Below are 23,256 nucleotides of genomic sequence, written 5' to 3'. Positions count from 1 at the left end.
AGATTGTGAACTTTAAAATAAAAGTGAAATAAAATAAATAAAAAACGCAAACAAATATAATATCGCTTCACGCGCACGCGCGGTTTCCGGCATTTCCGGGTACCCAGTTCTCTCTCTGTAACAGATTTTCGTGTCACACCGCGGCGCCGTGACCCGTTTTGTGAACAGTTCTAAAGATGCTGGGCAATAGATTAGCGTAGCCTAGCTTAGCCACTTAGCCGGAATATGCGAATTAAAGGCAGGAGGCAGTAAATGTGGACAGCTTGATCTGGATTTCGGGCTGGAACTCAAGAAAGATGGCTGGAATTATTAAAAAACAAATCCTGAAACATTTATCCAGGTAAGGTAAAAATGGCCAAGCTGCGGTCAGGGGTTTTAATAAGGAGTGAACGCTGGAGAATTAAACATGAGTCTCTTTTATCATAAGCATCTCAAGCTCGGAGCTGGGAGAATATTTTTAAATATAATGTTTTATTTTATTTTATTTTACTTATTTATTAATTTTTGTCCCAGAGTCTTTGATTAGCTTGAGTTCATCTGTCATTCTTATAAAGGCAGTAAAAATTTCACCCTCTTGCGGAAATCATACAGCTTTGTCGTGATTCAGACTGCATTTAAATTCATCCTGAAACCTATGGGAAAATGTTCATACTGAAATATTTATGATGTGTTTAAGTGATCCTGGTGATAATTTGGTAGTTAATGATGTGTAGTGAGAAGGTAAGGGTTGGTTTCCCCCTCTGACGTCACGGGGGAGGGGGGGCACACACTGTTATGCTGCCTATACAGCTGTTCCAGATGTTATACGGAAACTGAGTTAATATTAATGGCCTAAAGTGCCAGTTGTAATGTTATTGTTTCCGTAGCAGCAGCTCGTACTGGGTGACTGGGTGAGCACTCCACCCTGATATAAGGCTAATAATAAAACAAATACAAAAGAACAAAGTAAAGCAAGATGTGCTTACAGCTTTGTTAGGAGACGTCTGTCTGACGTTCATGGATGCGGTCTCTGATGTAGAGCACTCGGAAAGTTTCCCAGTTAGGGAGAGGCAGAGGGCGTGAGGGGGTTTTCAGAGAGTGAGTGAGAGAGAGAGAGGTAAAAGGGGGGGAGATAGAGGAAAGAGACCGCGTGAGAGAGAAAGAAAGAGAAAGTGAGAGGGTGTTTCAGAGTGAGAGAAAAGTGAAAGGGGGAGAGAGAGAGGGTTTTTGAGTGAGGGGGTTTTCGAGAGTGTGTGTGTGTGTGAGAGAGAGAGAGAGAGAGAGAGAGAGAGTTTTGGAGAGTGAGAGAGATAGTGAGGGGATTTTGGAGAGAGAGAGAGAGAGAGAGAAAGAAAGAGAAAGTGAGAGGGATTGGAGAGAGAGACCGAGAGTGGGGAGAGAGAAAGAGAGATAGTGAGAGAGAGAGGAGAGAGAGAAAGAGAGAGATAGTGAGGGGGTTTTAGAGAAAGAGAGAGGGAGAGAGAAAGAGAGAGATAATGAGGGGGTTTTAGAGAGAGAGAAAGAGAAATAGGAGACAGAGAGTGAAAGTGAGTGATGGAGAGATGAAGAAGGGGAGTGAAGGAAAGAATAACAGGGTTTCAGAAAGAGAGAGAGAGAGATAGAGGGAGAGAATAAGTGGAGTTTCAGAGAGAGAGAGACTAAGTGAGAGCAGGAACTAAGTTGTCTCTCTATCATTCTAGCTTCATACCACTAAAACCAGGTGTGGATTATTGTCCAGTAACAGACCAGTCTGTCGTCTCTCTGTAGCTCAACATCACATAACCGCATTGCATCCTGGGATTTTTTCAGTCCAGTATTTCCCCGAAGGAGACACTACTTTCACGTCGGAGTTCACGTTAATATGACGTTAAACATCTCTGGAGAGTGAGGAAAGATGAGCGTAACGATGACACCAGAGCCTCATCAGAGATATCGATACCAACATATTCAACGAGGTTAATGAAGAAGAGTTCCTTGAAGCAGTCTTTAGTCATGTAGTGTAATACGTTTTTTCTCACGTTTCCTCGGTCCAGTGTCGCAGGATCTCAGATAAAGACGGCGGAACAGACATTTGGCAGCGACTGGGCCGCGATTCCGCACCAGAGCATGTGCTTCTTCACCCACTGAGTGTCTGTTTAGCCGCACACACGCTGAGCGCGAGGGGAAATGCTAATCTCACGGCTTTCAACTACATCAGCGCTCCGTCTGTGAAAGAGAAAGAATCGAGCATGATGAGAAGAAATAAATTCTGAATTAGAATTACATAGCTAAAAGTTTGGGCACCCCTCACCATCACATGAGCTTAGGGGCAGTGGTTAAGGGTCTGGTCCAACCCCAGTTCAAGCTCCTGGGTAATTGAGCAAAGCCAGGGGTGATGTAACGATGTATCATAACTGCCCCGTGCACTTGATGGTTAAGGTCCTTGCTCAGGGGCCCAGCAATGGCAGCTTAGTGGACCTGGGATTCGAACTCACAGCCTTCCAATCAGTAGCCCAACACCTTAACCACTAAGCTACTACATGTGGGTGACCCCAAACTTCCTCAGCTGGGATATGCAATAATATGAACTGAACTGAGGGCATGAAGCCTTTATTATCCCCACACGTACATTACTCACAAAAAGTTAAGGATATTCGGCTTTCGGGTGAAATTTCAGGATGCACCTAAAATGCACTATAACCTTTCCAGGTGAACTTAATTTGAGCTTCTCTACACTTTTGAATGCACATGTCCAACTGTTCAGTGTTTCAGTACTTTTTGCATAACTTGCTGTTCTCTAACAAGGTGCTTAACGGCAAAATTCACAACTGGTGTTTGATCCATGAATCGACCAATACATTTTCTGGTTCAATTAGAATTGGTATTTAAACAGTCCTCTTCATCATGCTGTTCACATTTTGACATCAAGAGACCAAGACCACGCCTAACAATTGACCAACAGTACCTCACCATTCCGAGGCTTCAAACAGGATGTTCTGAGAGGGAAGTGGCCACTGAGCTTAGAGTGTCACAGAGTGTCATCAGCAGGTTGTGACAGAGATACAGAGAGACTGGAAGAGTCACAGAAAGGCATAGAAGTGGACGTCCTTTGGCCACATCCCACGTTGATGACCGCTTCATTGTGAACAGTGCTCTGCGGAACCGGATGATGAATGCCACTCAACTCCAGGCACATTTAAGGGAGGTGAGAGGAACCCAAGTGTTACGTCAGACCATTTGAAATCGTTTACATCAGCGTGGTCTGCGTGGTAGACGACCTGCAAGAGTACCTGACCACACCACCAGGCACAGGCGTCGGGCCAAGGAGCATTTACGCTGGACGAGGGACCAGTGGGCCTCAGTGCTGTTCTCTGATGAAAGTCGATTCACGCTGAGCAGAAATGATGGCCGCCAACGATGTTGGAGACGTCAAGGAGAGCGCTATGCATCAGTCACTGTTGTGGTGGTGTTACAGTCTGGACAGGTGTGTCTACTCAATACAGAACTGCCCTACATCTTGTGAATGGTACAGTGACAAGCCAATACTACCTGAATAACATCATTAATCCAGTCATTGTGCCCCTGCATGAACAACACAGGCCTAATTTCATCTTCATGGACGACAATGCTCCAGCTCATCGAGGTCGCATCATTAGGGAACGGCTGCTGGAGGCTGGGGTACCTCAAATGGAGTGGCCTGCACTTTCTCCAGACCTGAATCCCATAGAAAACCTATAGGATCAGCCGAGTCGCTGTGTAGAGGCTCGTAGCCCTGCACCCCAGAACCTCAATGACCTGAGGGCCGCCCTTCAAGAAGAGTGGAATGCCATGCCTCAGCAGACAATGAGCATGAGACGTTGTTGTCAAGCTGTAATTGATGGTCAAGGGCACATGACAAATTATTGAGACACTGACATTTTTTGTTGTGGTATACCCTCCACTGTTGTTGGCTTTTGTTTCAATAAATAGTTTGAGATGAGGAAATCACCATTGCATGCTTCTACTTACATGTCATACTTTCATGATATAATATCACTGTAGCGTGAACTTTTTACATTTTCCATAAATTCCACCCATAAGAGTGAGGAGGTCTGGGGTTCAGCCGGTGTTCCAGTTCATCCCAGTGGGGTCAGGGCTCAGTTCAGTTCAGCCCAGTCTGTGTCAGGGCTCAGTGCAGGACACTCCAGTTCTTCCACCCCAACCTTCACCTCCACATCATGGTTTCATGGAGCACTGTGCTTTGAATTCTCGATTCTGATTGGTCAGGAGGTGTTGATTCATTTTCTGTAAAAAAAAAAAAAAAAAAAACGCCTACTCGGAGACACACAGTTGCTGATATCCTGAATTTTTTTAAGCAATTGTGGAAGGAATTGCTTGTAAGTAGCACAGGAAAGTCTTCAGGATGGATTAGTTTGTGGATTTGTTTCATCAGATAAGATGTTTGTTTGTTTGTTTGTTTGTTTATGCTTTCCCCAAAGAAAAAAAAAGAGAGGCAGGCGAAGGGGAGGAAAGTTTCCAGCTACTGTAATGTAAGAGAAACCTGTCATATTGTGGAAGAAACTGTAAAGGATTAACAAAGCGTGACATGACATTCATTAATCCAATTTCAAAATCAAATTGTTGACATATTACGATGTTAGAATAGTACTAAAAAGCTAGACTTCGTGTCATGTTTATAAACACTCCATCGTAGATGATTTTCCTGTAACAGCATTCCCCTGAGTTTCTCACAATCTGGTCAATTATGAATCTAAATCAACACTGAGACTGTGTAAAGATTTCTGCAACCAGAGCTTATTAAAATGCAACAAGCCCTCTGTGCTCCAGTGTAACCATAGCAACAGTTGTGTAATTGTACGGTGTGTGTGTGTGTATGTGTGTGTGTGTATGTTTAAAGTTTGCTGTGTTCAGTTATTTCGGGAGGAGAGTTAGTGAGCAGATGTTGAGCGTGTGAAAGAAACCGAGGTCTCTGTTCGCTTCAGCAGGTGTGGAACAATCTCATATGATTGTTCACGTGTGTGATGTGTTCACAAGGGCGCACAGAGAGCAGAAATGAAATGTGTGTGTGTGTGTGTTGGTGTTTCTAGGGGGGTGTGGGAGAGGCATGTGGTGTGTGTGTGTGGGAGGGGCATCTGGTGTGCGTGTGTGGGAGGGACATGTGGGGGTGTTTGTGGGAGGGGCATGTGATGCATGTGGGAGGGGCATGTGATGCATGTGGGAGGGGCATGTGATGCATGTGAGAGGTGCATGTGGCGTATGGGGGGGCAAGTGGTGTGTGTGGGGGGGGACATGTGGTGTGTGTGTGTGGGAGGGGCGTGGGTTGGTGGGTGGGATGGACATGTGGGGTGTATATGGGAGGAGCGTGTGTGTGGGTAGGTGGGATTTTCATGTGGTGTATGTGGGAGGGGCATGTGGTGTGTGTGGGAGGGGCATGTGGTGTATGTGGGAGGGGCATGTGGTGTGTGTGGGAGGGACATGTGGTGTGTGTGGGAGGGGCATGTGTGGGAGGGGCATGTGTGGGTGGGTGGGTGGGTTTGGCATGTGGTGTGTGTGAGAGGGACATGTGGGTAGTGTGTGGGAGGGGCATGTGGTGTGTGTGTGGGAGGGGCATGTGGTGTGTGTGTGGGAGGGGCATGTGGTGTGTGTGTGGGAGAGATATGTGGTGTGTGTGTGGGAGGGATATGTGGTGTGGGTGTGGGAGGGATATGTGGTGTGGGTGTGGGAGGGATATGTGGTGTGGGTGGTTGGGATTGGCATGTGGTGTGTGTGAGAGGGAGGGACATGTGGTGTGTGTGAGAGGGAGGGACATGTGGTGTGTGTGAGAGGGAGGGACATGTGGTGTGTGTGAGAGGGAGGGACATGTGGTGTGTGTGAGAGGGAGGGACATGTGGTGTGTGTGGGAGGGACATGTGGTGTGTTTGTGTGTGGGAGGGGCATGTGGTTGGGTAGTACATGTACTGTGTGTGTGTGGGAGGGGCATGTGGTGTGTGTGTGAGAGAGGGATATGTGGTGTGTGTGTGGGAGGGGCATGTGGTGTGTGTGGGAGGGACATGTGGTATGTTTGTGTGTGGGAGGGGCATGTAGTTGGGTGATACATGTAGTGTGTGTGTGTGCACATGATTGTGAGATTCTCAGCTTCTGTCCAACTGTACCAGAGGTCAGCTATTTCGAGAGGAAGGCAGCGAGGCACTGATTTTGTGGTGTTGCTGAGACGAGGGGGTGAGGCAGAGGGCAGGAAAACAGAGGTGAATAGAAAACGGTGTGTTTGGACTGAATAATGCCACGGCAAGTGTGTGTTCTGGTCTGTCCATGATCAATGCTCTGGTCTCATACACACATCCATGAAGGAGGAAGAAGATTGAATGTGCAACTTCAGCATTTGTAGAAAAACTGCTTGCTCTCTACACTGTGACTGTGACTCTAAGACATGAGACGCTGGACACTGGTCTGAGGTCAGCACTGCTGTCCTGAAATGGAGCCAAAATATCAGTTCAACAAACAAATCACAATAAAGAGGTTTTACTAACAAAGTGTTACAGTGATGCTGGAGGATCTAATGGCTGTTTGCCTTCCTTCCTTCCTTCCTTCCTTTCCCTTCCTTCCTTCCTTCCTTCCTTCCTTCCTTCCTTCCTTCCTTCCTTCCTTCCTACAGGTTTACGAAGAACCTGTCTCCAGATAAGATCAACCTGAGCACACTGAAGGGAGAAGGTCAGCTCTCCAACCTGGAGCTGGATGAGGAGGTTCTGCAGAACATGCTGGATCTGCCCACGTGGCTCTCCATCAGCCGTGTCTACTGCAACAAAGCGGCCATCAGAGTGAGAATTCCACTGGACTTCAGTGTGGTGTTGAGAGGGAACATTTTAATAGGATAGAAAGACTTTTTTTCTTTTACGGACTGTTGTATGTAAAGTTAGAGACTTTTTTAAGTAATAAGTCTAATATCACACTAACACTATTCTCTCTCTCCCTCTCTCTCTCTCTCTTTCTCTCTCTCTCTCTCTCTCTCTCTCTCTCTCTCTCTCAATCTCTCATGGTCCTCCAGATCCAGTGGACAAAATTAAAGACGAGCCCCATATGCCTGGTGGGAAATCTCCCTTTCTCTCATTTGTATTTTTCATACCTCACTCCTCACTCTCTTTCTCTCCCTCTCTCTCTCTCTTCCTCCTTTTCTCGCTCTGATGATCATCTCTTGCTTTTTCACTTGATTGTGGCATATTTCACTTCTCTGTTCTGGGTGGGCAGATAGACAGACAGACAGACAGACAGACACAGACAGACAGAGAATCAGACAATCAGACAGGGACAGAAACAAACAGACAGACAGTCAGACAGAGACCAAAACAAACAGACAGACAGGGACACAAACAAACAAACAGACAGACAGACAGGGACAGAAACAAATAAACAGACAGACAGACACAAACAGACAGACAAACTGACAGACAGAGAAAGAAACAAACAGACAGACAGAAACAGACAGAGACAGAATCAAACAAACAGACAGAAACAGACAGACAGACACAAAGACAGAGATAGAAACAGACAGACACAAACAAAGCGACAGAAACAGAAAGACACAAACAAAGAGATAGAGATAGAAACAGACAGATAGAGGCAAAAACAAGCAGACAGAAACAAGCAGACAGACAAATCAGCATATAGAAAATGAATACCTTTCTCTCTCCTCTCTCACTATAGTTTCTTGACAAGGTGGAAGTAGAGATGATGACGTGTGAGGAGCCCCGCCCTCCTAATGGTCCTTCCCCCATTGCCATCACCGCAGGTCAAAGGTCAGAGATTACCCCCCCCTTCACTTTTTTTCTGCTTAATAAATATATCCTGCATAATGGGTATAAGTAACTGTGTGTGTGTGTGTGTGTAGTGAGTACGGCTTTGCAGAAAAGGTTGTGGAAGGCATGTCAGTCATCATTAACTCCATCGTTATTAAAGTGAAGTCCAAAGCGTTTCACGCCTCCTTCGAACTCTGGCAGCTTCAGGGCTTCAGTCTGAACCCTAAGTGGCAGAAGAGTGACCTCCGATATACACGAATCACACACCCTAAGAGAGGAGAGGTAACACACACATTCTGGATGCGATCACATCACCAGCTTTCTAGGGCACTTATATGAGTTTGAGTTTGCTAACAGAGTGAAATATGTACATCTAAACATTACACACACACACACACACAAAAGACTAACTATATGTGCTGTGTGTGTATATTGCAGGTGCTGACCTTTAAAGAAATTAACTGGCAGAGTTTACGTATCGAAGCAGATGCTATAGAGAGCCAGGAACAGGATTTGGGGAACACACCGCTACGCCTCATTACCAACCAGGGGCGCATCCGGATCGCCCTTAAACGCAGGGTAATATCATAGAATAGCAATTATCTATCTATCTATCTATCTATCTATCTATCTATCTATCTATCTATCTATCTATCTATCTATCTATCTATCTATCTATCTATCTATCTATCTATCTATCTATCTATCTATCTATCTATCTATCTATCTAGCACAGTGAGCTAGATTGTACAAATTAAAGGTAGTACTAATAGAAATAAACCAATTACAGTTTTTATTATTATTATTACTGACAGGTGAAGGACTGTAATGTTCTGGCATCAAAGCTGCTCTTCATCCTGGATGACCTGCTGTGGGTTTTGACCGACTCACAGCTTAAAGCCGTCATCCATTACGCTAAATCTCTGAGCGAGGCCATGGAGAAATCCGCACAGCAGAGGAAAAGCATGGAGGTAGGATTAGGTTCTTCATCTCAGGCTATTAATACTCAGACATTTCCCCAGTCTCACCTTTTTTTTGCCATTATCGTTCCTTACACCTGCTGGGGTGTATTTATTGTAGCTGGGGTGTATTTATTGTAGCTGGGGTGTATTTATTGTAGCTGGGGTGTATTTATTGTAGCTGGGGTGTATTTATTGAAGCTGGGGTGTATTTATTGTAGCTGGGGTGTATTTATTGAAGCTGGGGTGTATTTATTGAAGCTGGGGTGTATTTATTGAAGCTGGGGTGTATTTATTGAAGCTGGGGTGTATTTATTGTAGCTGGGGTGTATTTATTGAAGCTGGGGTGTATTTATTGAAGCTGGGGTGTATTTATTGTAGCTGGGGTGTATTTATTGTAGCTGGGGTGTATTTATTGGAGCTGGGGTGTATTTATTGGAGCTGGGGTGTATTTATTGGAGCTGGGGTGTATTTATTGGAGCTGGGGTGTATTTATTGAAGCTGGGGTGTATTTATTGAAGCTGGGGTGTATTTATTGTAGCTGGGGTGTATTTATTGTAGCTGGGGTGTATTTATTGAAGCTGGGGTGTATTTATTGGAGCTGGGGTGTATTTATTGGAGCTGGGGTGTATTTATTGGAGCTGGGGTATATTTGGTTTCAGAAAAGTTATTTGTTCTGAAATATCCATTAAAGAAAGCTACAAATCTTCACATCCACCCCCTCAGTTCAGAAAAAGCAAGCAGTTGTTTTAAAATATTTCTATAAATTGGGTTTCAGACAGTCCCCACCTCTCCTGGACCGCGTCCACCATGGCCAGAGCCACACCCAGCCCCTGTGGCCACGCCCAACACGTTAGCAGAGTATTTCGACCTGTATGATGTGAAAGAGTCGTCGTATCACACGTTTATTTCTCGCCTTGACCTGCACATCTGCAACGACAGCTCATCATCAGAAACAGGTCGGTTACCTCTCCTCACTACACTTAAACATCTGGCCTCGTTTAGCTCATCCCATCCCACATTACGTCATTTAACTTACCTCAACAAACATGGCCTTACTACCTCACCCCTCCACGTATGGCATCATTTAGCTCAACTCAATATACCTCAGTATACCTGTCCTCATTTACCTCATACATCACTTTAACACACCTGGCCTTACTACCCGACCACACATGAGCCTTATTTACCACACCTCAACACACATGAGCCTTATTTACCTCACCTCAACACACATGAGCCTTATTTACCTCACCCCAACATACCTTGGCCTCATTTCCTCACTTCCACAAATGGCCTCATCTACCTCACCTCAACACACATGAGCCTTATTTACCTCACCCCAACACACCTTGGCCTCATTTCCTCACTTCCACAAATGGCCTCATCTACCTCACCTCAACACACATGGCCTCATCTACCTCACCTCAACACACATGGCCTCATTTATATCACTTCAACACACATGGCCTCATTTACCTCACCTCAACACACATGGCCTTATTTACCTCAGCCCAACACACCTTGGCCTCATTTACCTCACCTTAACACACATGGCCTCATTTACCTCACCTTAACACACATGGCCTCATTTACCTCACCTCAACACACATGGCCTCATTTACCTCACCTCAACACACATGGCCTCATTTACCTCACCTCAACACACATGGCCTCATTTACCTCACCTCAACACACATGGCCTCATTTACCTCACCTCAACACACATGGCCTCATTTACCTCACCTCAACACACCTGGCCTGATTTACATCACTTCAACAAACATGGCCTCATTTACCTCACCTCAACACACATGGCCTCATTTACCTCACCTCAACACACATGGCCTCATTGGCCTCATTTACCTCACCTCAACACACCTGGCCACAGTACCATACTTAACACACATGGCCGAATTTACCTCACCTCAACACACCTGGCCACAGTACCATACTTAACACACATGGCCGAATTTACCTCACCTCAACACACCTGGCCACAGTACCATACTTAACACACATGGCCGAATTTACCTCACCTCAACAGAGACAGCTTCATTTACCTCACCTCAGAACAGTTTAGTAATATTATTATTTTTTTACATTTTATTACTGATTTACTTACATGTACTAATTTGCCTGGTCTAATTACAACACACGTGGATTTTACCTTCCCTAACTGCCTGTCCTACATGTTTTATCCAGTCCAAACTGAATAAATAGAATTTAATGGAGGCTACTGATATCCCAGACATTAAGGCTAAAACCTTACGATTTGACCTTTTGACCTTTCTTCTATAGATGAACCACCTATTCCAGGCTCCCAGGGTGCAATGCAGCTGACCTTTCGTAAACTGGGCTTCGATTATTACCCTTTCCACAGACCAAGTGAGTGTATACAGGAACATTTTATTCAGCTTAATAGTCTATAGATGCATACTGAAGACACATTGGAATGTGCTGTTGATCTTATGTATAAAGTATAATAATTTCTGACAGAGAAGTTATTTGTGTGTGTGTGTGTAGGCGATGGTTGTCGACATTGGGAGCGTTACTGCAGTGCCTTGGACTCTCGCACTCAGTGGGCATCCAAACTACTCCAGGATTTTCAGAAGAAACTGGAGAGCTCAGGATTTCCTCAACCTCCATCAGAACCTCGTGAGCCCAACACGCAGTCTCCAGCCAAAAAAATACACGGTGAGAAAGACAGAACTGAGAAATATCTCTGGGAAATCTAACTTGTGTGATGTTTTAGTGAACTGATTTATTTGAGTTATTTTATGCCTATTAGGTAACGGAGAGTCTGTAACAAACGCTGATCAAAGTTTGGCTTTGAAGAAACTCCGCTCCAGCTGCATGGTGATCCGTGTGGACGATCTGGACATCCATCAGGTTTCTAATAGCACACACACTATCACACAGTCATAGGATTCGTTAAAAAATGTGTTTAGGATTTGTAGCCCCGCCCCATTAGGGTTCAGTATGATTTCTCACAATAATAATATTACAGTGTACACTGATCAGCCATAACATTATGACCACTCACAGGTTACGTGAATAAGACTGATGATCTCCTCATCATGGCACCTGTTAGTGGGTGGGATATATTAGGCAGCAAGTGAACATTTTGTCGTTAAAGCCTGGTCTGATGAATCACATTTTCTTTTACATCACATGGCTTGCCGTGTGTGTGTGTGTGTGTGTGTGTGTTTGTCACTTACCTGGGGAACACATAGCACCAGAATGCGCTATGGGAAGAAGACGAGCCAGTGGAGGCAGTGTCATGCTTTGGTCAATGTTCTGCTGGGAATCCTTGGGTCCTGCCATCCATGTGGTTGTTACTTTGACACGTACCACCTACCTAAGCATTGTCACAGACCATGTACACCCTTTCATGGAAACGGTATTCCCTGTTGGCTGTGGACTCTTTCAGCAGGATAATGCACTGTGCCACAAAGCAGAAATGGTTCAGGAATGGTTTGATGACCACAACAACCAGTTTGAGGTGTTGACTCAGCCTCCAAATTCCTCAGATCTCAATCCAGTCGAGCATCTATGGGATGTGCTGGACAAACATGGAGGCCCCACCTCACAACTTAGAGGACTTAAATGATCTGCTGCTCACATCTTGGTGCCAGATACCACAGCACACCTTCAGAGATCTAGTGGAGTCCGTGCCTCAACGGTTCAGGCCCGTTTTAGCAGTAAAAGGGGGACCAGCACAATATTAGCCATGTGGTCATAATGTTATGGCTGATCGCTGTAATTCTAGCCAGTTTTGGATAGTTTTGGTCTACCTGACTTGCAGTGTACTTCCTTGTCTGTCTGTCACTCTCAACCAATTTATCTGTCAGTTTTGGTTGTTTGTCTCCTCCATCTGTCTCTTCTCAGGTGACCGAATGTGTCACAGTAACACAAACAGAACAGGGAAGTGAAAGAGTTTGTGGTCACAGGGAAGATGGAGGGATGATTAACAGGGCGAGAAAAGTACGAACAGAAAGACAAAAATGAGCGAGGGAATTACTACTAATCATAAATAGGGCTTATTTCCAACTTTTAGCACTCTCTCTCTCTCTCTCCCTCTCCCTCTCTCTTTGTTCCTCTCTTCCACACACCAGTGTATGTGATGACATCACAGGTGTTTTTTACACACACACACACACACACACACACACACACACACACATGCACACAGATGCTTAAATGTCAGGAAATTTCCAAAGTTTTTCTAAAGAAGAACTAAATGAAGAACCTCAGAGAGTGACTCACTGTCTCCATGTCTCTGTCTCCCTGTCTCAGGTGTCCACCGGGGGGCGTCACAGCAAGAAAACCCAGTCGCTTTTATCATGTAACCGCAAAGTGCCGAACATGGCGGAGAACACGCCTGCGATCCACCTGCAGTTTACTGAATATTACGTCCCTCACAGCGCCAGAGGACCTGGTACCTCTTTTTACTGCCATTTTATTTGCAGTATTTAATTATTTAAGTATATTTACAGTGTTTCCTGATGCTAAAACAGATGCTAATCAGACTACAGTAATTAGGCTAAACAACTAGAGCTATAGTAGATGGCCTAGCTAACAAATTGGCTCAACAAGCTAACCAACAAACTACCATGGGAAACAGGCTAACCAGCTAACTAGCACTGTAGTAGGCAGGCTAACTAACCAAAGAAAAACAGGCTTAAGAACAAATGATTGCTATATTAAAGAGACAAAACAACAGGTCAGCGCTATAGTAGACCGCTTGACCAACAATTTAGGTCAATGGTAAACAAGCAAACCAACAAATTATTGCTGGAGTAAACAGGTTAACAACCTAATTAGCGCTATTAAGGTCAAAATTATATAATGAATAAGTGAGTTTTCTGGTAAACAGGCTAGCATCTCTCTCACTCTCTCTCCCTCTCTCTCTGTCATGTCTGTCTGCAGTGCCCTGCTCTAATCTGTACGGTCAGCTGAACGGTCTGCAGCTGTGTGTTGACGCTGCGAGCGTGTTGTGGATGTATGCGTTTTGTCGTGGCTTGCTGACGACTCTGGAGCAGGTGAAGGCCTTTTATCACCTTCAGGACAGCAGCAAGAGTGACGAACATGTGGATGTCAGAGTGGACGCTACTCACCTGAAGGTAGGGTCATGAATTCCTGTGAAATATCAAAGTTGTGCTTGTTGTAATTCTTCCTGTCTTGCTGATTGTTGTATTTTTTTTTTTTAGCTGATTGTTCCTCTGGACTCGTCCATCTTGGATCATCCTGATCGTCCACAGGCTCTGGGTTTCACTCTGTCTCAGGCATTTGTGAGCAACACCCCTCACTCTCCTCACTCGTCGTTCTCCGATCTCGAGTCCACCTTCTCTTCTTTTTCCTCTCAGCCTTTTTTCCGACCCTCATCGAGCTCTCCTTTTCCTCGTGACCAGAACACCTTGCACCCTCTCCCTGCAGCTTTTCTAAAGTCCGATCCCTTGCTCTCACTTTCACGTTCTTCTTCACGGGACGTCTGGAGTCTCAGCCTGTCCAGAGCAGCAGGGTCTTTTGAGGGCGCCCGGCGAGGAGGCAAAGCACCGCCGTTCATGGAGCCGTTCGCTGCGTGTGTATGGATGTGTCGCCCGCAAGCTTTAACAAAGTCGTTAAGTCAGGACGGATCGTTTACAAATGCAGAAAACGGGACCTCAGAACCGTCCAATCACGACACCCCGTCAGCATCCATCCACTTCCTGGTTCAAACAATCACTCCAATCCGAATGTGGCTCAGTCATTATCAATATGTCGCTCTTCTCCGGATGAAGGATTACCTCGCTAGGTTAGCCTCCGACCTCAATCGCTTTCCGAGTGCAAAGACTAAAATGCCAGCTCCACCCTCAGTGTGTGTATCACTCCTGTTAGAGGCGCTGGAGCTCGGTTTGCTCCTTCCGCCCATCGTCGGGAAAACGGAAGAAGAAGAAGCACCAGAGGAAACGGACACGCAAAGCCTGACGGACTCTGATCTCTCGCCATCGCGCCCAGACAGCGGGATTGTGGGAAGCACTGAAAAAGCATTGGAGCAGGAGGAGGAGGAGTGTGATGGAGCAGGGGAGGGGCCTGTAGAGGAGGCGTGCGAGGCTGTTGAAGAAGGATTGGATGAAGGCAACAGTCAGGGAGGCGATTCACAGGTCACAGCATCAGTCGTCTCACCGCCGCTGTCTCCAGCTACAGTGCAGAATCAGAACACTTCCATGGTCAGCCTGGAGGGGGAACTGTCCAACGCGCTCAGCGTGACCAAAGACGTCACTAAAGACGCTCTCAGCGCTTCCCTGGACCTCACCAAGGGGGCGCTGTCCATCACTAAAGACGCTTTCAACATACTGAGCCGTGGCTCTGCCATGAGCAAAATATTCAGCACTCAGAGCAAGTGCGTGTAGCTGTTAGATATTTAATATACAGACAATAAAATAGTACAAGAGTTGAGAGAAATGAGATTGCAGTATTAATATTTGTTACTCTTGTGTGTGTGTGTGCGTGTGTGTGTGTGTGCTCGCAGAGAACCAGACGACTCAGCCCTGCGTCTCCCACCCCTCAAACACTCGCTTTCCCAGAATTCCTGCGACAGTGTGGTCATGGACGCCAGCATGACTGACGATGGCCTCTCACTGGACAGCGACACCAGTGAAAACTTCATCATCCTCACAGACTCAGGTATGACATCATCACCTCAGCTACATCTTGGTCATCACTCACTATCGCACCTCTCTATCTGTCTGTCTGTGTGCCTTTCTTTCTCTGCATAACTGTTTTTGTTTGCCCGTCTCTTTCTCTCTCTTTTTCTTCCCCTTTCTCTCTGTCTCTCTGTCTGACTCTCTCTGTCTGTCCTTCTATCTGTGTCTCTCTCTCTCTCTCTTTCTCTGACTCTCTGACTCTGACTCTATTTGCATGTGTCTCTGTCTGTCCATCTGTCTGTCTGTCTGTCTCTCTCTCTCTCTCTCTCTATCTCTGACTCTCTTTGCATGTGTCTGTCCATTCTTCTATCTGTCTCTCTCTGCATGTCTGTCTGCCTCACTATTTCTCTGTCTCACTCTGTTTTCTGTCTCTTTCTATTCTTTCTCTGTCTTTCACTCAGAGTCCGCTCGTCCTAACGGCACTCCCGTCCACTCTGTGAGGACAGACGGAGGATCATCAGCTGATCTGAGCAGCTCTCTGTCTCACAGCACTGAGGACATGTCACAGGATATGGTGAGACACACACACACACACACACACAGCTCATGCACATTTAACTGAATGATTTTAGGAAACCAATTGTGATTATATTTTATATATTTTTACCAAATGCCACGTCTCAGGGGCGGAGCTTCAGTTCAGTTAAACACTTTAAGATGTAACATCACAACAGCAGCTGTCTTTCTCTCCGTCAGGTGTGTGTGATGATGCTGTCTCTGCGTGCTGTTCGCTCCCTCGTGGAGCTCCATGAGCAGGACACAGTGGTAGCGATGGAGGTTCAGTCTGTTAGTCCAAAGCAGCTTGGAAACCAGCGAGTGGTGGATCTGCAAACACTCACACACGGTGAGACACACTGACATGCATCAAGACATGAAGAGATACATAACCCTAACCCAGAATCAGAGCAATCTCCTCTCTCTCCTCTACAGGTGCTTCCTCTCCACCAGTGTCCCCCATGTCCCGCCCCCCAGTGGTGTGTGTCAGGGTGGAGGCGGGGCCAAGGGCGGGGCGTCACTGCTGTATGGCAGAGAGTACCGGTTTCATAGAGGTGTGTGTGCGTGGGTGCGAGGCCGAGCTCCTCACCTCAACAATAAACACACTCGGTCCGTTCATGGAGGACGAGCTGAACTCGGACGGCCAGCCAATCAGAATCACCGTACACAACACCCGCATCACGCTCAAGGTGAGACGGCAGAACTGTTGGAAATTTAAGGAAACGCCTAAGTGGTACAGGCGGGATTATACTGTTGCTAGGCAACAAGGAAACATGGATGCTGAAGTGTAAAAGAAAAGTGGTTTAGTAAAATGAGACCTTGTTGTTATGTCGTGCTAACTAGTTAGCACACTAATCAGCCAGAAAATATAGAAAGATGAGACAGAAAATAAATGGATGGACTTGGGAACGCTAACAGTGTGTGTGTGTGTGTTTCAGGATGACAGCCCCCGTGTGTATCCCACTGCCCCCCAGCCTGTTCCTGTCTCCTTTGTCCTAGATGGTGTAGTTCTGGAGCGGCTGGACGATGCAGTGCTTATAGTCAGACGTGGGTATACTCTCTGTGTGTGTGTGTGTGTGTGTGTGTGTGAGGGAGAGAAACAGAGAGAGAGTGTATGTGTGTGTATGAGAGAGTGTGCGAGCTTTATTGATATCCGTCTACTTTCCTCTTTCAGCCACTGCCAGCCAATCAGGAAACAAAGCCTGTTGTCGACCTGAAGGAGACGACAAGGTACACACACACACACACACACACATACACTGGAACTGTTTGACTGAATGACCCGTGTATCTCTTTTGCTAAACAACTCTATTTTTTTCTTCAATTGTGTGTGTGTGTGTGTGTGTGTGTGTGTTTTCAGATCCAGTCCCTACAGTCCGAGCTTGCTGACGTTCACTCCACCCTCTCCGCTGCCATCTCCGACCGAGAACGTCTCTTACAAGAAATCCACAAATACGACCCGTCCTTCACGCTATGACCTCACACCACTACTGGGCACAGGTCATAAGTCATGGCCTCATTAGAGAACAAAATGTGTGTGTGTAAGGAAAGATCGTTATCAGTGTCCTGTTCCTGTCCTGTTGACAACCAGGTGCCATGAAGAGCTTGTTACGTGTTTACTTCCTGTTACTTAGTGACCGGTACAGTATTAATGCTTTTTATTTTATATGAATTTTCTTTTACTTTGTTGTAAATTGACCGGTACAGTTAGTGTTAGGCTGCTAATGAGATGCATCACTGCAGTGTGTGTGTGTGTGTGTGTGTGTGTTTATCGGAAGTGTTAGAGGTGAAGACGCAGCACTGGACCTCAGTTTTATTTCAAGTGTGTGTGTGCATGTGTTACATTAGTCATATGTTTGATTTAAGTTTTAGGGATTCGTGTCTCACACACACACACACACACACAGTCAAACCAACATACTTTCATTGCATGTGCCAATTTAAAAAAAAATCCATAATATATTTCTCAACCTTTTAACACAGTTCATCAAATCAAACTAACATTCACAATTTTTTACACATACATCCAACAATTTTTTTCCCCTAATAGTGCAGAGGGTTTTGTAAAAAGTGCTAATAAGAACACAACCGTAAATGCTAGATGAAGCACAGTAGTGCTGTTGTGTGTGTGTGTGTGATTAATATCACAGTGTATCAGTAATCGGTGCATGCATGCTTTATTTTTTAGTATTTTTTTAAAATAATGTTTTGGTACTGGAAGTGTGTGTGAGGCTAGTTCTAAGCTCTCATTTTTTAAAACTTGATTTGCACAAACCTGAAAATGTGAGGCGCGAGGTGTTGGTGTTGACCTGCATGCTCCACTCTCTCTACCTTTAGCTGTTTAGGTGTTAAGGCGTGTGTTGGGATTTGGGGTACGAGTGGCCCGGGATGTGATGTTACAGCACCGGGGGGTCATTTAAGGTGGTGTTGTGTAAATACGTTTACTTTATTGTTAATGCAGACTTATTGTTTCTGCAATTCAGCCTCATAGATTAATTAAAGTGTACACGTGAGGTGGTTATAGGAAGATAATCCGCGACAGGATGGTGGGAATGCCGATATCATCCAGGATTATTTTCCCATCACGGCACACCCTGAAGCGTGAAGAGTTACTTCCTGTTATCCGTTATTTTACAGTAGCCAATTTTCTCTTGCACCAAAAAAACAAAAACTCTTGTTACTAAGCAACCGCTTACAAAAGTGCTCACACTGGAGACTCCTTCCTTACACGTTAAACAAAACCTCACCATTATCGACGATGATACGTTTCGCTTCGTTAAATAAGAATTGTTTTTTTATCCGTCGTAATTTATGTGGCTCCTCCCTCATGCCAGTCGCTCTGTATTCGCTGTTGCTACAGACACGATAATCAACAGTACTGATAGAACTATACTGTTATTAATATAAAACTAATATTTATGTTACAGTGGGAACTACTGTCAGAGCTGCTGCTTGAACGCGCTCTGTTCACCGTCATCCTCAGAATTCAGCCGTGTCGTGGTATTATTTCCGATAGTGTTCATTCGCTTACTTATAAATCTGTTAAATCACTCAAAAGACAGACGTTAGATCTATCCCAAGGTGACCCCATGAGCTTAACCAGGACGCTGGAAACTATTGCACTGTATCAAGTGTCCTTAACATTGTAGTGAAGGAAAGTCCAGTGAAAATATTCCGAATCAGGATGTTAAAGAGGCCCACATCAGTCCACTCAGTCCAGTGTTGAATGGACCAGACCAAAATATATACATCTACTTAATGTCTACACTGACCAAGCATAATATTATGACCACCTGCCTAATATTGTGTTGGTCCCCCTTTTGCAGTTTGAGCAACAGTAGCTCGTCTGTTGGATCGGATCACACGGGCCAGCCTTTGCTCCTCACGTGCATCAATGAGCCTTGGCCGATCATGATCCTGTCACCGGTTCACCACTGTTCCTTCCTTGGACCACTTTTGATAGATACTGACCACTGCAGACCGGGAACACCCCACAAGAGCTGCAGTTTTGGAGATGCTCTGATGCAGTGGTCTAGCCATCACAATTTGGCCCTTCAATCATTTTTCCTGCTTCTAACATCAACTTTGAGGACAAAATGTTGACTTGCTGCCTAATATATCCCACCCACTAACAGGTGCCATGATGAGGAGATCATCAGTCTTATTCACTTTCCTGTCATAATGTTATGCCTGATTGGTGTAGATACATCATATTTTAATAGTAATTTAAGAATAACACACAAACAGATTAAACATATCGGCAGCAAAATAAATAAATAAATAAATAAATAGCCCATTAATAATTAAAATTTGTTTAGTCTGGAAAAAATAAATAAATAAATAAAACATAAGTTATTGCATAAGTATTTGACCCCCCCCCCCATCATGTGAGACTCCTAAATTAGTTCTTTTAAAAAGAGTCTTTTTTTATGCATTATGTTTATTTTGAGTATTATTTATCATTAGCACATTTTGTCAGAGTTTATTGTGTTACGTTGCCTCGTAGTGGAATAACTGGGTTTTTTTTTTCAGTTCCAGTCCACTGGACAACGAGGCGGGTCGTCCGTTTGACAGCCCTGCTCTAAAACCTATTCATTTTCAGTGTACAGTAATTATACTGGGAATACTGCCATGACATCTTCAGTTAGACATCAGGACACGGTTACAAGTAAAACACTGTCGAATCCGAAAATCGAAGCAGACTTTATTTATTTAGTTTTTTGGCTGATCTGTATGACCACAAAAGTCTGAGACTCTTATAACAGACATGTTTGTGTTACAGTTGATTAGGCCTGACGTCAAGTACTCTAGTCAAGCCCAGATCACGTCGAGAATGTTAATGAGGTCTAATAAGTCAAGATCGAGTCCAGTCTTTTCATTGTCAGGTTTTCGTTCACCTAGTCGATGGCTTTCAGGCATCTTGGTGAGGAATAGCCTGTTTTCTAGTAATTATTTCTCCTCACACTTTTTGTAGGCGAAAAACACAAGATTTAGATTAGATTTAGTCAAGACCAACATCATGTTGTTGATCTTTCGGCTGCTCCCTACGTGTGTGAGGGGTCACTACAGCAGACTAACTGGTCTACACAACAACTTGGCACAGGTTTTACGCCAGATGCCCTTCCTGAAGCAACCCTCCCATTTTATCCGGGCTTGGGCCCGGCACTGCATCCAGTGGCTGGGGTTGGGGCACTGGCTGGTAATCGAACCCGGGCCTTCTGCATGGTAGGCGAGAAACAATTAAAAAAACAAGCCAGAAGACATCATTTCTGTTCTATAATTGTGAGGAGTGGAGAAGATGTTTCACACTGTAGCGTAGGTCATACCGTGATGACATTAGCATTAGATCGATTTCATTTCTCGTTCTGAACACCGTCACCTATAGAGCGTCATAGCCTTAGTGTAAAACGTGTAGCATTTTCAACAACAAAAAACAAACTGGAAAGCTGTAAGAATGTCAACGGTCTTCCATATGTAAGTGTGTAAGCTGTGTGTCCTGTAAACACAGGCAAAAAAAATATATATATCGAACAGCTCTTTCTTTCACGTCAACCTTTTTATGCATGATCATACTTGATATTTTACACAAGCGCAATACTGTGTATGTATCAGCGTGTGTATATCAGTGTCATGAGCTTTATTTAAGATCCATCGTGTTGGATTGGGACGCAGCCCAACTCAGTCTTCTGTAGTTTTTTTTTAAATATAGGAGTAGTCTCTTTGTGTGTATCAGAGTCAAGGTCATGAACTGTCGAGTTTGCTAAGCGCTCACTTTGTCTCGACGATGGTGCGAATACGCCGACGCTGTGGCCTCGTCCCAAATGAATACAGCACGCACACTTGATTCCTGTACTCAAAGTCTGTGATCAACTCTGCCAACATTGTCCCAAACCGCTAACACGCTGCTCAGGCATTGTTCCTCGGTCCAGAGTGTCCAGGGGCATTGTACTCGGCAGGTGCTGATATTAAGTGTTCATATAATGGGCATTTGTGTTTGAAAAAACAAAAGGCACACGGTGTGAAGACTGCTGTCTTTATGCTGCAGAATCTGAGCGACTTTCTTTTTCTCGGGTGCTATCTACCCAGGCAGCGTCCTTCAAAACGGAATGCCGGGGGACATGACGTTATTATTAAACATTGTGTGCTCAACATCCTACAGTATGCTGTATAACCGAGTTATCGCTCTATGCCTAATTTAAACACCTATTTTTGGGGGGATTTTAGGACGTGTCCTGCTGACTGTATAGATACGGCATACAAATAGCTGCTCCCCTGATTACATGGACTAGTTAAAAATGACAGTGTGTTCCTGAGTCATATTTCAACACCTCTCTGCTGGTAACATCCCTACTTAATAAAAATAATGCGTGGCCATGACTTAAGTCCAGTTCACACTTAACACTGAGAATGAGATCATTCAGTAAGTGTAGCTACAGCTTGACACACGAGAACGAGATAAATCAACGTGAACACTGCTTAGCAACATGAGCAAATGAGATAATGAAGCCACAAGTCATTAGCGCAAGACAAGATAATTAAGTGTGGCCATATAATGAGTAAATGAGATAATTGTGGCATCGAGAGACAACGTGAGAATGAAATGTGGACGCTACTTAGTAACGAGATAATTAAGGAAGCGAAGCCATGACTCAGTAATGCAACAGAACAGGATCGTTACGTGTAGCAGTAACAAGAAAAGACGGGATAATTTGGTCTAGCTACAACTTATAACACTGGGAGAATGAGATAATTAAGTGTTGCCATAACATGAGAAAACGAGATAATTAAGTGTGGCAGAAACATGACAAAAAGAGATACTTGTGGCTAAGGCATAGCAAAGGGAGACAATGTGAGAAATAAATGTGGACGCTAGACAAAAACAAGATAATTAAGTGTGGTCGTAACATGAGAAAACGAGATAATTAAGTGTGACTGTAACATGAGAAAATGAGATAATTGTGACCGTAACGTGAGAAAATGAGATAAGGTGTGACTGTAACATGAGAAAATGAGATAATTACGCGTGACCCTGACTTGCCAGTGCGAGATGAGATAATTCTGTGTGGCCACAATTCTGTAATGCAACACAAGAAGATAAAAAGAAGCCGTTATTTTGTCACATATATCTTACAGCACAGCAAAATCATTTCCTTCGCATCTTCCAGCTTGTTAGGAAGAGCACAGGGTCAGAGCACAGGGCCAGAGCACAGGGCCAGAGCACAGGGTCAGAGCACAGGGCCAGTTATGACGGTAAACATCTCACTTGTGTAATTTAGAATTATGAGATAAAAGAAATGATGTGGTAATACTGACATCTCTATTGTTCTTGAATAATAATGAATAATTTTATACAATAATAAAAATAAATAAATAATTAATAATGATAATTATTGCCATCATTATTACTATTATTATTATTATTATTATTATTATAATTTCCAGCCCTAGTGAAGCGGTGATTATGAAGTCATGGCCACACATTATTGTTATTTTAAATAGCGATGTCATAAGCAAGGGTCTGTATATTTTCGCTATTTATTTATGTATTTATTTATTATTTTCATTTTAGCACTAAAATGACCCTATTCCAGTTTTTCCCCCAATGCTTAAGGTCACACCAGCAGGTTCATACACTTCTAAAAAGAAGATTTAGAAGATTATATTAAGTAGAAAGTAGAAGTTTGACTCAGGAGCAGACTTGAATATTTAACTTTTAAGGCTCTTATAGACGTGTATTAATAACAGGATTGTTACAGCACCCTTAGAACAAGGCCATGAGTGAGATTAGAACGTCTCTTGGCTAAATGGGACACGACCCAGAGACATCAGGTGTACTTGATTTCTTGTTAATACACTACAACTCAT

The 23,256-nt window shown here is 44.4% G+C and overlaps 1 protein-coding gene across 1 annotated transcript; it reads left to right on the top strand.

The window, feature by feature from the left end:
• The first annotated feature begins 113 nt into the window (after nt 1-113).
• bltp3a (bridge-like lipid transfer protein family member 3A) lies at nt 114-19,682 on the top strand. The gene is made up of 21 exons (XM_058409996.1): nt 114-340; nt 6,611-6,773; nt 7,001-7,039; nt 7,657-7,748; nt 7,841-8,030; nt 8,187-8,327; nt 8,564-8,719; nt 9,486-9,666; nt 11,009-11,095; nt 11,234-11,404; nt 11,499-11,599; nt 13,007-13,148; nt 13,640-13,833; nt 13,921-15,092; nt 15,222-15,376; nt 15,798-15,910; nt 16,093-16,240; nt 16,327-16,580; nt 16,830-16,938; nt 17,066-17,121; nt 17,252-19,682. Exons 1-21 carry the CDS (start codon nt 297-299, stop codon nt 17,366-17,368), a joined length of 3,825 nt encoding a protein of 1,274 aa, XP_058265979.1. The 5' UTR covers nt 114-296; the 3' UTR covers nt 17,369-19,682.
• Nucleotides 19,683-23,256: the final 3,574 nt, after the last annotated feature.

The sequence above is a fragment of the Hemibagrus wyckioides genome, linkage group LG15 (genome assembly GCF_019097595.1).
Source record: "Hemibagrus wyckioides isolate EC202008001 linkage group LG15, SWU_Hwy_1.0, whole genome shotgun sequence".
Classification (NCBI taxonomy): domain Eukaryota; kingdom Metazoa; phylum Chordata; class Actinopteri; order Siluriformes; family Bagridae; genus Hemibagrus; species Hemibagrus wyckioides.
The sequence above is the reverse complement of the archived record's forward strand: the minus strand, read 5'-3'. Positions and strand labels throughout refer to the sequence as shown.